The sequence below is a fragment of the Camelus bactrianus genome, chromosome 8 (genome assembly GCF_048773025.1).
Source record: "Camelus bactrianus isolate YW-2024 breed Bactrian camel chromosome 8, ASM4877302v1, whole genome shotgun sequence".
In the NCBI taxonomy this organism is placed as follows: domain Eukaryota; kingdom Metazoa; phylum Chordata; class Mammalia; order Artiodactyla; family Camelidae; genus Camelus; species Camelus bactrianus.
Genome location: NC_133546.1, coordinates 36,075,029 through 36,087,557, shown reverse-complemented (window position 1 = coordinate 36,087,557; position 12,529 = coordinate 36,075,029). Strand labels below are relative to the sequence as shown.

The following is a 12,529-nucleotide window of genomic DNA, read 5'->3' as shown; positions in this document are numbered from 1 at the left end:
TATAATAAAAGACAGAAGATTCCCGAAGAACAAATCAGAGATAGTTAAAAGACAGTAAGGCAAGTGACGCAACAGGTGCTATGTAAAGATGTAGTTTTACCATGTATTTTTACCATGTACTGGTTTTTAGTAACCAGTCACTTAAGATAAACCTACCTTAGGAACATCTATGAATCTGATCAGGGCTGTTTGACTTTATTCAATGAGAAACAGTAAAATTCAGCTTAATATGTTGGTCCAGCTCACTCATCCATATAGGACTGTAGAACAGAGGTCAGCAAACTTTTTCTTAATCAGATAGTGAACAGTGTAGGCTTTGTGGCCAAACGGTCTCTTTCACAAATACTCAACCCTGCTGTTGAAGCACTAAGGTAGCAATAGACAAGGTGCGAGTGAATGAGTGTGGCTGTTTTCCAATAAAAGTTTATGTATGCTAAAATTTGATTTTTATATATTTTTCATGTCACATAAGTTTTTCCCAATAATTTAAGAACATACAAGCCAATCTTATAAGCCATACAGAATAGTGTATCAGATTTGGCCTGTAGGCTGTAGTTTATCAACACCTGCTATAGAAGCTTACATAAAAAATCTCTGGTGAGGGCACATGTGAAACTTAAAAGTGAATGCTGACCTACTAACACAGTAGAATAGACCTCTCAAGTTTTGAGATGACCAGTTATCTGATAGGCCAAATGTAGGTGTCAAAAGTCAATTAAAGTGCTAAATAAGTTAGATGATAGACATATAAATTTAAGTTGAATACCTGAAACATCACAAGTGTACGTTAATCTTTCTATTTCTATAAAGTTCAGAATAACCCATAAGATGGTAGCTCTTTTCTTGAAAGCCATTTCTCTGAGTGCCCATTACACCTAGGATTATGTGGCAGTACCATGGGAAATAAAAATACCTAAAACACTTTTTCTCTAGGAGCCCACAATCAACTTAACCAAGGAGATAAGGTTTAAGTAAAACTAGGAAACAGTATAAAATGTTCAAAATGAAGACGCTTTATAACAGGACTGGGAAACTAGAGCCATCATATCCTGGTTTCGTAAGGTTTACAAGCTAAGAATGGTTTTTCCATTTTTAAAAGATATGTGAGGGGAGAAGGGTATAGCTCAGTGGTAGAGTGCATGCTTAGCATGCATGAGGTTCTGGTTCAATCCCCCGTACTTCCATCAAGTAAATCAATAAGTAAACTTAATAACCTCCCCTCTCAAAAAAAAAGAAAAAAGTGTATAATGTATCAGGGTCCTCAAGACCATGGCCAGATTCACTGATTCCCGAGGAAAACTAATAAAGTTGAACACATAATAGTACTCTCAACTATGATTTATTACAACAAAAGGATGCAAAGCAAAAATCAAAGGGAAAAGACATGTAAGGTAAAGTCCAGAGCAAACCAGGTAACACTATCCAAGGGTCCTCTTCCAGAAGAATCACATGTGACAACACATGTGAAATGTTATCTACCAAGGAAGCTCACTAGAGACTCAACGTGCGAAGTTTTTACTGGAGGCTGATCATGTAAGCACCCTCTAGCCAACAAACACCAGAATTTCAGACTCCCAGAAGGAAAGCAGCTTTTCAGCATAAAATACATTATTTGTATTAACATTTTAAGCACAGTGAGCCACTCTTACTAGTTCTGGCAATAGTGAAAAATCCAAGTTCCTAGATGTCAACCAAGGTCCAACCCTGCAAGCAGGCCTTTCTAAACAGTCTCTGACCTAATGTGTTAACTTTTTTGCACACATGCATATGCATGCATGAACATACACACACACACACAGAATATGCAACAGAGACAGTGAGTGGTCCAAAAAGCCCAAAACATCTACTTTCTGGCACTTTTACAAAAAGTTTGCTGATCTCTACACTACATTCCTAACATAGACAAAGTTTTAACGGAGGTAAGGAAAAGAAGTAACAGCATGTGAAGTTTGAAGGAGAAAACTTTAAAAGTGGGAATTATGGCAACAATAATATAATAACATATCAAATGATAAAGGGCTTTGAAGTTTATAAATCACTATTCCCAACCTCATCTCTTTGATCATCTCAAAAATTCCCTGAGTCCAGCAATGATATTATTCTATTCTTACAGATAAAGAAATTGAAACAATTAAGTGATTTGCCCAAAAGATCACAGCTAGTGTTTAGGGGAACCAGGACTTTGACAAGGACTTCCAGTTCTAGCTCCAGTATGTCTAGGATTTGGAAAGGCAGAGGGAAAATATGGAAAATATTAAAGGCAGGGAAAATAGAAAGAATATAGATGTAGGAAGAAGTACATAACTGAAAAAAAATTTGAAGTACACTCTTCAAGGTATGTAAAAGCCTGTCAGCAGACCAAAAGGTATATACTGCTTAGTACCCTAGGAGAGACCAAGCCAAACCTCCATCTTTAATAATCCACAGCACAAATTTTACCATACCTGAACACACTCACGTCTCCAAATTGCACTTACCTTTCCTATTCTTCAGCTTTATAGGAAATAACTTCCTGCCTTGTGTATAGATCAATAATCTTCCTAAAAGGCACAGTGAGTGAATGAAATAAATATACTGTAATTCTTGTCCTGAGTAGTAGAAAGTTTTCTGCTTGTTCCCTTAAAAGAGAAACAATTACATTTATTTTAATGGCATTATATTTTATAGTACCTGTCTTCATTCCCTTCTGAACATTAAACAAGGCTGCCGTCTGTAATGGAGACACTTGGTATAAAAAAAAAATACTTTACTGCTTCCCAAGATACTTCAACACACCTAAATCTCTGAGGAAAAGCATTCATTGTAAAATTTAATAAGCCTCAGAAAAGTGTAATAGGCATACAGTGTTCATTCTAAAACAAATACTGTAAGATTGTTAGTTACTTGTCATCGCAAAGAAGGATTTCAATTTAAGGAGGAAAGGAAGTCAATGGAAAACATTAGTTACTGCCTAATTCTACCAGTTAAAAGCCAGTACTACAAAAGATCATATTTATAACCATGTTTACAAATGAAATTAGAATCTCTAAAATATACACACCTTCTAATATACATCATTCATTCACTCATTCATCTGTACATTCAAGATCTACTGAGTACCTATCTTGTATAAGACCCTGAACTATTTACTGGTGTCAAAAACCAAGAAGCATGAAATTCAGAGTATAGCAAATAGTCTGTTATGAAGAGAGTATGGGAGGGATAAGTAGGAGAAACAAGAGACTAGAGGGCAGCAGTGGCAGATCACAGAGGATTTAGCTGCAGAAGGAATATGGGCTTTATTATAGAGGCAACTGGGATGTTATTAAAGGGTTTTAAGCAGGAAAAGTAATCAAATATGCATGTGGAAAACAGAGCAATAAAAATTCAGAGTAAGCAGAGCAGTCCTTTTGAAAATTTTAAAATAAAGTTTATTCTTTTACAGTAAGATTTATATTTGTGCTCAGGATTGTGACTAGGGGCCGTAGGAGCAGGGATAACAAAGGTATACAGGCACTGGTATGTCTTCTAAGAGAAGATTCACATTAATCAATAATAGACATAAGATTGGATAGAGATGTTAGGGCCAGATTAAGAAACATCTAGGATTATTTTAGCTCAGACTGAGGATAAGCAGAGAAGGATCACAAGGTGGGATGAAGTGTCTAGCAACAACAGTATTTTATAGAAATGTTCTTCCCTCTAAAATACATAAATGTCTGATACACTGTTCATCCTTTCCTCCTCTAGAGTGTTACTGCAGTATAACAGACGAGGACATACACCCTGGTTTGAACTGAAGAACTGCAGAAGGTAAGAATTACCATAATAATTTCAAGTGCAGAGCTGATATAAAAAGTCATCATTATGGTATAGCTTAAATTTGTGGAAAACATTTTACATTATCAAAAGCAATCTAATTTATCATGCTATTTAAAAATAAAAGATACTACTAAGTTATTTTTGATTAATAAAACGTATCATTTTTAAAATGTAACAGAACATAGTACTCACCATAAGGCTTTGAACGTCCCAAAGCCTCATCAGCTTTCATGGTTTCACACAACTCAAAGTACTGAACACACTGCTGAACTGCTGTAGTTATCTACCAAAATAATAACAGCTTATTAATTCTGGAAGTTTGCAGCCCACAAGTCCATGTATTAAAAGAAGTGAATCAAGGCTGCAAATATGCTGGGAAAGCACATAAGAAAAATACTGAGAATATTAGAATAGCACCTTTCCAGGCCATTGAAGCTCAGCCTCCCCAGCTACATTTTAAATTTAACTATGGCATCATTCTGGAAAACACTGAAAATACCTGTAGACCAACAAATACAGTATTGTTATAATGTTGGTGTCAAGATGAAAATGCACATGTACATTTTATAGTGAAATATGCAAAAATTCTGGCCATGACATTAAAAATTCTCTTGCTAGTATCCCCAGTTCCCTTGCCTAAGAGTCTTTTCTTTCTAACTTAGCCCGAGAAACATGAACTGGATCTGGCCTTTATTTCCATCTCAATTTACCAGAATTGCTAAAAACTGATATGGAAAAATCTCAATTCAAAGTTCAGATCTCCAACTACTATACCCAGTGATTCTCCAATAGTCTTTATTCTACCTCCTTCTCCCGTCCTCCACAAGCAGAGATCTCCCTTTCCTCTGCACCTACATACTTCCTGTAGATGCCCTCTCATTCTAACTCTCAAATAAAATATAGGCCATCTGTGAGATGAGGAATGATAATTGTTAGATTTGGTAATAAGGCTATTTTTGGTAACCTTGAAAAGATCAGTTTCAGGGAAGTTTGGGGAATAAAACCAAACTATAAGGAAAAGGAATAGGAACTAAAAAAGTAAAGGCTAGCTGTATAATTTTCATTTTCAGAAGGTTGGCCATGGGAAAAATTAATTAAAATAGGGGTGGGATCTTAGAGTCAAGAATGAATTCTTTTTCAGGTTAGAAGGGTATGGTTATGCTTAAGAATGAAGTAAACAGGTCAACTGGCACAGATGCAATTTAAAGCATCTAAGAACTCTTCGAAAAACATCATTACTTAATATTAGCTTTCAGGGAACTGATTTTCAGGAAATTTCCCTAATACTAATTCACATTTCTCTTAGCAATCTATGTCCAATCATATAAAATATGTGCAGTTTTCAAGTAGACTATGTGTTTTCCAATCTCTAAAGCCTTTAAACATGTTACTCCATGGCCCTGAAATACTTTCTCACCTTAATCACATCCCCCCACTTTTCCAGGATAACACCTATTCACTAATAAAAAATTCCCCACAATCCTCGGAAATGAGCAATTGTTCTACAGATAAAAACTAGAACCATATTTGTATATAACCATCGTATCAGGTATCTAGAACAAGTTTAAAACCTTGTAAATCAATACAATCAACAGATCTCAATGAATATACTTCTGAAGTAAACCAGTCAGTTAGCTCCTTGCTTCTAAAAGTCAGCCAACAACAGAAAAATTCTGCGAAATCTGCAGTTGGCATGAACTCACTCTCACCTCTGAGAGACCATCCATCCCTCAGTTCCAAGTTTTCCCAAAACCCTGTATTAACAATGTTTTGCCTAATTAAGCAATAGATTTAGCTTCATACATTGTTTCAGATACTGAACAGCAGCCTTAATCCTCAACAATTCTGCAGCTTCCATAAAGATTACCTTAAGGACTCTCACTTGGCATCACTCTACGGGATCCTCAAAGAAGAGTGTTCACTGGGCCCTGGAGTTCCAAACTTGATAGTCCTTCAGATTTGCCACCACATGAGTCTGTCTCAACAATGATCTGAGCTCCAACTTGTTTTTTTTGAGCTTTCATTGCTATAGTTTATCATCCTCAGATCTGTATTAAAATACATCTTTGTACAAAGTAGCCTTCTGTTTTGGAGAAGCACCATTTGGTCAATATTTTTGCTATTAACCTACTTGTTCTGCCTGCACTTATTTTGCTTTCGTTGTTACTTGTACTGACTCTTAACTCCTGTTTTGTTTTGGTTTAGCTTACATCTTCTGAATATATAAAGGCACGCTTATAGGAAACAGAAGCAGGCATAGTCCAACAAGTCTCTACTCCAGTCAATCCAATCCAAGTCAACCCTGAGAGGAGTGGCTACCAGCAACAAACTTATGCAAAGGCAATTGGTCAAAATGCCCTGAGACACCTACAGAAATTTCATGAGGACATTCCCTGACTTGTCAATTCTTCAAAGAGTGGAATCAATGATTATCATGTCACCAATCATACACCCCGCTCCTAGCTTCTGCTTACTCAGAATCTGAGACACACCATTCGTAAGCACACACTTCTATCCTAAAGTATAGTGATCTGTTTCATGTTTGTCATGAGTTTGTCTTACAACCTATTCTTGACAGAACTACTTTCTAAATGAACTTACTTGTAAAATCCTAATTCTTACACATATGTTGGTAAACAGAAATAATAAAAAATGACTTAGAACAACTGCCATTATGAGGAACTTCTGACATGACAAATAAAACATTCTTGAGAGTCTCTAAAGAAGTAACAGACAAAAGACAAAAAGAACACTCAGCTTCTCTGAGAACTCACAGTACTATCTCCAAGATAATCTCTTTCAGACACTCTTCAGTCCACTTCCAAACCTTCAGAAACCCAATCTTCCTTGAACTTATCTCCACCAACCTTTATCTTCACCATTCACTTAAACTCACTTCTGTTCCTTCTACTCCTTCCCCTCACTTCTCATATGTGCCACCTTTTGATAAGGGGTAACAATAACAGGAAAAGATACATCTCAGAAGAGGAGCAATCACATCATATAATATCTCCTTTAAATTGCAGGAGCAGAAAGCAGATCTATAGGAGGTAAATTTAAACACTAAAGAGTCAAGTTGAGTGTATAAAGTATGGTTTTTCTAAGTCTTAGGAAAGATTAAACTTGCTGGAAAATTCAGGATTTTATTTAATACTATTTTCCTTCACTAGGAAATATATACCAGCCAGTTCACTTCACTGGTAACCACTAAGATTGAAGGGGAATGTGTGTGTAAAAAACAGTAGAGTTGGAAAAGCCAAATGGGAATTTAAATAAACTAGCTGTCAATATTTTTTAAAGACTTTAAGAGGGCAAGAAAAATAAGAAATGTACTACATAAAAACTTTTCAGAAGCCATTCCCTCGGTTTAGAGATACATGGAGAAGAGAGTAATGAGAGAGAGCCAGAAGATCCTGGGTTGTCAGACCACATCCCCTGTATTCCCAGCTCTTGTTCTGGGAAGAGGTCAATCTCTCTCCTGGGTGGAAGAGAGGCAGCTAAAAGTGAGGTTCCCTGTCAGGTCCAAGCCTGGTAATCCTTTTTTTTTTTAAGTTTTTGATTTTTAAAAAAATTTTTTTAACTGAAGTTTTGTTGATTTACAGCATTGTGTTAGTTTCTGGTGTACAGCATGGTAACTCAGTTATATATATATATATATTCTTTTTAATTATAGGTTATTACAAGATACTAAATATAGTTCCCCACAGACATGGAAGCAACCTAAATGTCCATCAACAGATGACTAGAGACTAGATAAAGAAGTAGTGGTGTATATATACATATATACACACACATACGCAATAGAGTACTACTTAGCCATTAAAAAAAAAAGCCTGGCAATCTTAAGATAGAGTGGACAAAGATTCAAATTACTAAAAAAAAAAAAAGATTAAATATTTATGTGATAGCCAAAATGCTTTTCAAATAGTTTATGATTTTTCAACACTATGAAAACAAAGCTCTCAACTTCCTTAGATAGCTCTTTAAAAAACTGACAGTACATACATGATTTGTTGCCCAATGCTACCTACTGAAAATGTCTTGTGTCACAGACAGAACAGAACTGCAAAAATAGAGTAGCGACTGACACATATTAGTTTTAAATTTAAATTAATTAAAATTAAAGAAAATTTAAAATTCAGTCTCTTAGTTTCCCTAATCACATTAAATTTTCAGTAGATGCATACAGCCAAATGGCTACCCTACTGGACAATGCAAATGTTTCACTGTTTAGAAAATGTTATCAGACAGCCCTGATTAGAACCTAGAGGAAATGCTTTAGCAGATACTCATACTAAACAGACTGCTATGACTTTAGTTCTTATGTAAGGATCTCTTATAAAACAAAAGACATCCATAGAGCAGTTCACAGTTCCCAATGCAGATGTACAAAATCTTATCTTCAATTCTAAAAAGAAAATGGGGACAAATACATATGACTTCTATTTTCCCCAATGTTTCTTTTCAAAAGTTGGGTCAAATTTACTTTATATATATATATGAAGTACATACACACACACCATAAATAATTTTGCAATAACCTATAATGGAAAAGAATCTGAAAAATAATATATATGTACAACTGTAGTTTGCTATACACCTGAAACATTGTAAATCAATAACATTTCAATTTTTAAAAATGATGTTTAAGATGAAATCTCATGCAAGGTTTACTCATTATGTACATGAATATATTTGAACAGATTGACAGAATTTTGAGTTGATAATAAAGTAACTATTTGTAGGGTAAGAACTGAGTATAGTACAATTAACTTTTCAAATAAGGAACAGATTTTAAGGGTTAATCTGTAAGAAACATTTAAAATACTTCCACGAGGGCCTCTGTGACAGCAACAGTGAGTTATCTATGTCAGGTCATGGGAGGAAAAAAATTCTGTTCTTGGTTTTCCACCCTTTCTCTAACAAGATCATTCTATGCTTATATGGCAACAACAAATTTTCATTCAAAATGGAAATGAGAGAGTAATGTGGAAAGACTTTTTTTCAGTGTCTCTAAGGATTTTTAAATACCCATTACCTTTACAAATAAATTTCTGTCCTATTATTCAGTCTCTCTTCTCCTTTCTGAAGTTCAGTTCTCTCTATTCTCAACTACTGTTCCACTTTTCAATTTATGTTCTATTGCACTCTTCCTAAAATTCACAATTCCAGAAATCTTTCCCTTCACCTCACTTCTAAACTCAAGATTCTACATAACTATGGTAAACCATATTTATTATCTCAAAGTCACAGCATAACTTTAAATACTTTAATTTCACATTTTTCATGTTTGTTAAATATTTGTTAGACTTGCTGATTACAATTCCTTTCAGTGCCCTTACGTGTCCTTCTACTAATAGCAATAAATGTAGAAAATTTTACTAATATATTTTACAGTATTAGTTTAAATTTAGTGTAACCCGAATCAATTTTTGCTAATACAAAAGCATTTACCATTCTGAGTTTTTTCAATTAACCTTCAGTCTAAAGCATGGGTAAAATTTAAACTAACTCCCCTACAAATACTTGATCTAAATTAAACTATATGATAATATTGAAAAATTTAGCTTAGCCCAAACTAGCTTGTTAGCAGCCCAATTTACTACAAAGTTATGAATTTCCTAATTGTTATCCTGACTGTACTGTAAATTTCTACTTTTATCCTTTTACACTTCACAGAATGGTAGTTTAAAAGTTACATAAAAGGGGGATTGCTTCATTATCCAATATAATCACTCATCTCTGCACATTCAAGTTATGATATTATTTCTCAACATAAGAATAGAAATACAGACTTACCAGAGGTTTATATTTCTTTTCAAGAAGTCTTAGTACTGCAGTTCTGCTATAATATGCGTGCTAAAAATTAGGAGCAAAATGATATTTATACTCAAGCTAAACCATTCAAAATCTATTTTTCCTGCACCATTTCTTTACAATAATATAACTTACACAATAACTGTTTAAATTTTTGTCATCAGTGCAAAAGGTTTTTCATACACAATGAATTATGGGCATAGCAATCACAAGAATGCATTTTATATAAAAATGATCATTTACTAACAGGCTAGTAGAAAACATTCTATCCTTCAGCTGTGTCCAGTTACCATGCTAAGTTATTTTAGAACCAAAAACATATCTGACTACCACTGTATGACAGAGCCTAAAGGAAAGATTAAGAAGTGGGAGCGGAAGAGGTGGGAATTCACAACTTGCACAACGAAGAGGATACTGTACTATTTACACAAGCAGGAATTTGCCAAGGTTGAATGCTCTGAAGGGACAGTATCTTAATCATTCTCTGCCAATCATATTTTATAAATTATTCAAAACGCCAAAAAAAACTCTCTCCCTAGAGCTAAGCATAGATCGAATTAAAATATTCTTTTTATGCATTGCACAAAGCAAGGGGAAAGTTTATATAAGTATTACTGATGTTCAATATAATTAGCCTTCAATGTAGTTTCTTCATTTTACTTAAAAAAATAAATAATATTCTGTAAAAACTATTAGAAATGCAGGGAATAGAAATTAATTAAATGCAGTTTCGGTTAATTGGGGGTTAATCAAAATTCTGTGTGTTTCAACCCTTGAGGCTTAAAATGTTTTTAAAAACCCAGTCAGCCTTTTTTCAGGTTTGGTAAGAGAAACATGTTGATCTACAATTAAACTGTTGACCATGCTCTGAAAAGAAAACCTCACAGCATATCCCTTAGACCAGAGTCAACACACCACAACCCTCAGGCCAAATTCAGCTACCATCTGATTTGGTAAAAAACGTCTTATTGTAACAGTCACAGCCTTTCATTTGTGTATTATCTACGGATGCTTATGTGCCACAACAGAGAGTTGAGTAGTTGCAACAAAGACAAGACAGTCCACAAAGCCAGAAATATTCACTGCCTGGTCCATTACATTAATGCCACCATCTGCCTTATTATGAGTGGAAAAGAATACGATAAATTTTTATGAATACTGGACCACACTTGGGGAGCTGATTTAATAATTTTCTATAGGTTAGTTTTCCTATGATGTGTCTCATTCTCTTAAGAATCAGGTGGTGACAATAAAAATGTTAAGGGAAAAAGTTAATTATAAACTCTTAGGATAGGCTATGATTTGTTAAAATTTACCTTCTAGGTCTTTTTAAAGCATATAACTATATAAGACAAAAATCTTAAAAGCTGTTATCCCTATGTTATAGAATTAGAGAAATTTAATTTTAATTTTGCTTTTTCATATTTTGCATATTTTCTACAATATGGTGTAATTTAATAGTAAAAAAAAGAAAATGGTTAAGTGTTAGATGTGAGGAATAAAAGGTTCAGGTTAAATTACACTGAGCAAGCATTTATCAAACGTATACCACACAGGAGAGGTAAGTGCTAAGCACTAAACAAAATTGTTTTGGTTAATTGGGCATTATATACAGTTTAAATAAAAGGCAAAAAAAAAAAAAAAAGCCATCAGCTACATAATGCCAAATTGTGCAAATTGTGCTAAGCAGTAAATGAACACATTACTGCTTTGCATGCCAAGTCACAGCCTCAATCTCTCCCTTCCCCACTGCAATAAATACAGGTTGAGAGGGACAAAGATATAAGAACGCAAGCCAACACGGCTACCACTACTGCCAGACAAAGACCACTCTTATTCAACAGCAGGTGAAGGAGGAAACAGTACAAGGCTCTTGTAATAGTTTCAGTTCCAGGACAGTGGTGAGCTCCATAGGAAATCACTAGCATTCAGGTAAAAAACACATTTTCCAAACTGCAGGTTCAGGAGGTGGCAAATGAAAAGACGTTTTCAGACATCTAAGCCAGAGAAAAGTGAGCGTTGAACCCTTAATGTTCTACTACATCTGCTTAAAAAATTTGCTGTTTTTAAAATAAGACATGATTTTGGATAGGTCATTCAGTTTAATAAAGTCAAATGAAGTACCATTTAAAATTCTATTCTGGCTCTGTCACTTACTTGTTACTAAACAATCTTGAGCACGTTACCTCTCTATGCCTCAGCTGCTACACCTGTAAAATGGAGTAATAATACCACCTATCTCATTGATTGTTGTAAGAATTGAGTTAACACACGTAAAAGTAATTAGAACTCTTAGCATACAGCAAACACTCAAACAGCAGCTATTCTTTGAAACAATAAAGCAGTTGCAATGAAAGGTATAAAAACATTCCACATTTTCTTACCATCCACTTTTTGAACCACACAGCCTTGGTATCAACCAATGCAAGAAAGTATATCGGATCCAAAATCTTTTGTGAGACAAGATGGCTCTGATCATGTTTAACTGATAATAAAGACAAAGTACTTTCCACAATTTCTTCCATGTACCTTTAAGTTTGAGAAAGAAGTGATTTTTAGAAAAAAATAAATGCTATTATATATAATACTAGTGATATCTTATATTTATGGAATGATAAAGTAATCTTTCGAAACAACATGTTTTATATTTCAGTAAATGGCAGAAGTGGGATTCACTTCCAATTTTTTCTACTCTAAAAACATGTTCTTTCTACTTCAACACTAGCTATCCAAATTTAACTTTCATTTTTAGATCCACAGTTACTCTTACAAATCTTACTAAAAATCTTAGAACTAAAAAGGGAAAAGCTTAAGGAACATTTAAGGAACTTGACCAAAGTAGCAAAGACCAGTAATAAAAGAATCTGAGGCTACCACACTCTCTTTTTACTTTGTTGTAATAATTAAATGA

General features: G+C 34.3%; 1 protein-coding gene across 2 annotated transcripts in view; it reads right to left on the bottom strand.

Moving 5' to 3' along the window:
• The window catches only part of TBC1D32 (TBC1 domain family member 32), a 130,671-nt gene that overhangs the window by 94,041 nt on the left and 24,101 nt on the right, over window positions 1-12,529 (bottom strand). The window contains exons 10-13 of one of the 2 annotated variants that reach the window (XM_010965489.3): window positions 12,003-12,147; window positions 9,601-9,660; window positions 3,994-4,084; window positions 2,478-2,618 (exon numbers count right to left, since the gene is read on the bottom strand). In XM_010965489.3, the coding sequence (XP_010963791.2) occupies window positions 2,478-2,618; window positions 3,994-4,084; window positions 9,601-9,660; window positions 12,003-12,147 (437 nt within the window). The remainder of the gene's footprint in view (window positions 1-2,477; window positions 2,619-3,993; window positions 4,085-9,600; window positions 9,661-12,002; window positions 12,148-12,529) is intronic. The other variant, XM_045524458.2, reaches the window with a different exon arrangement.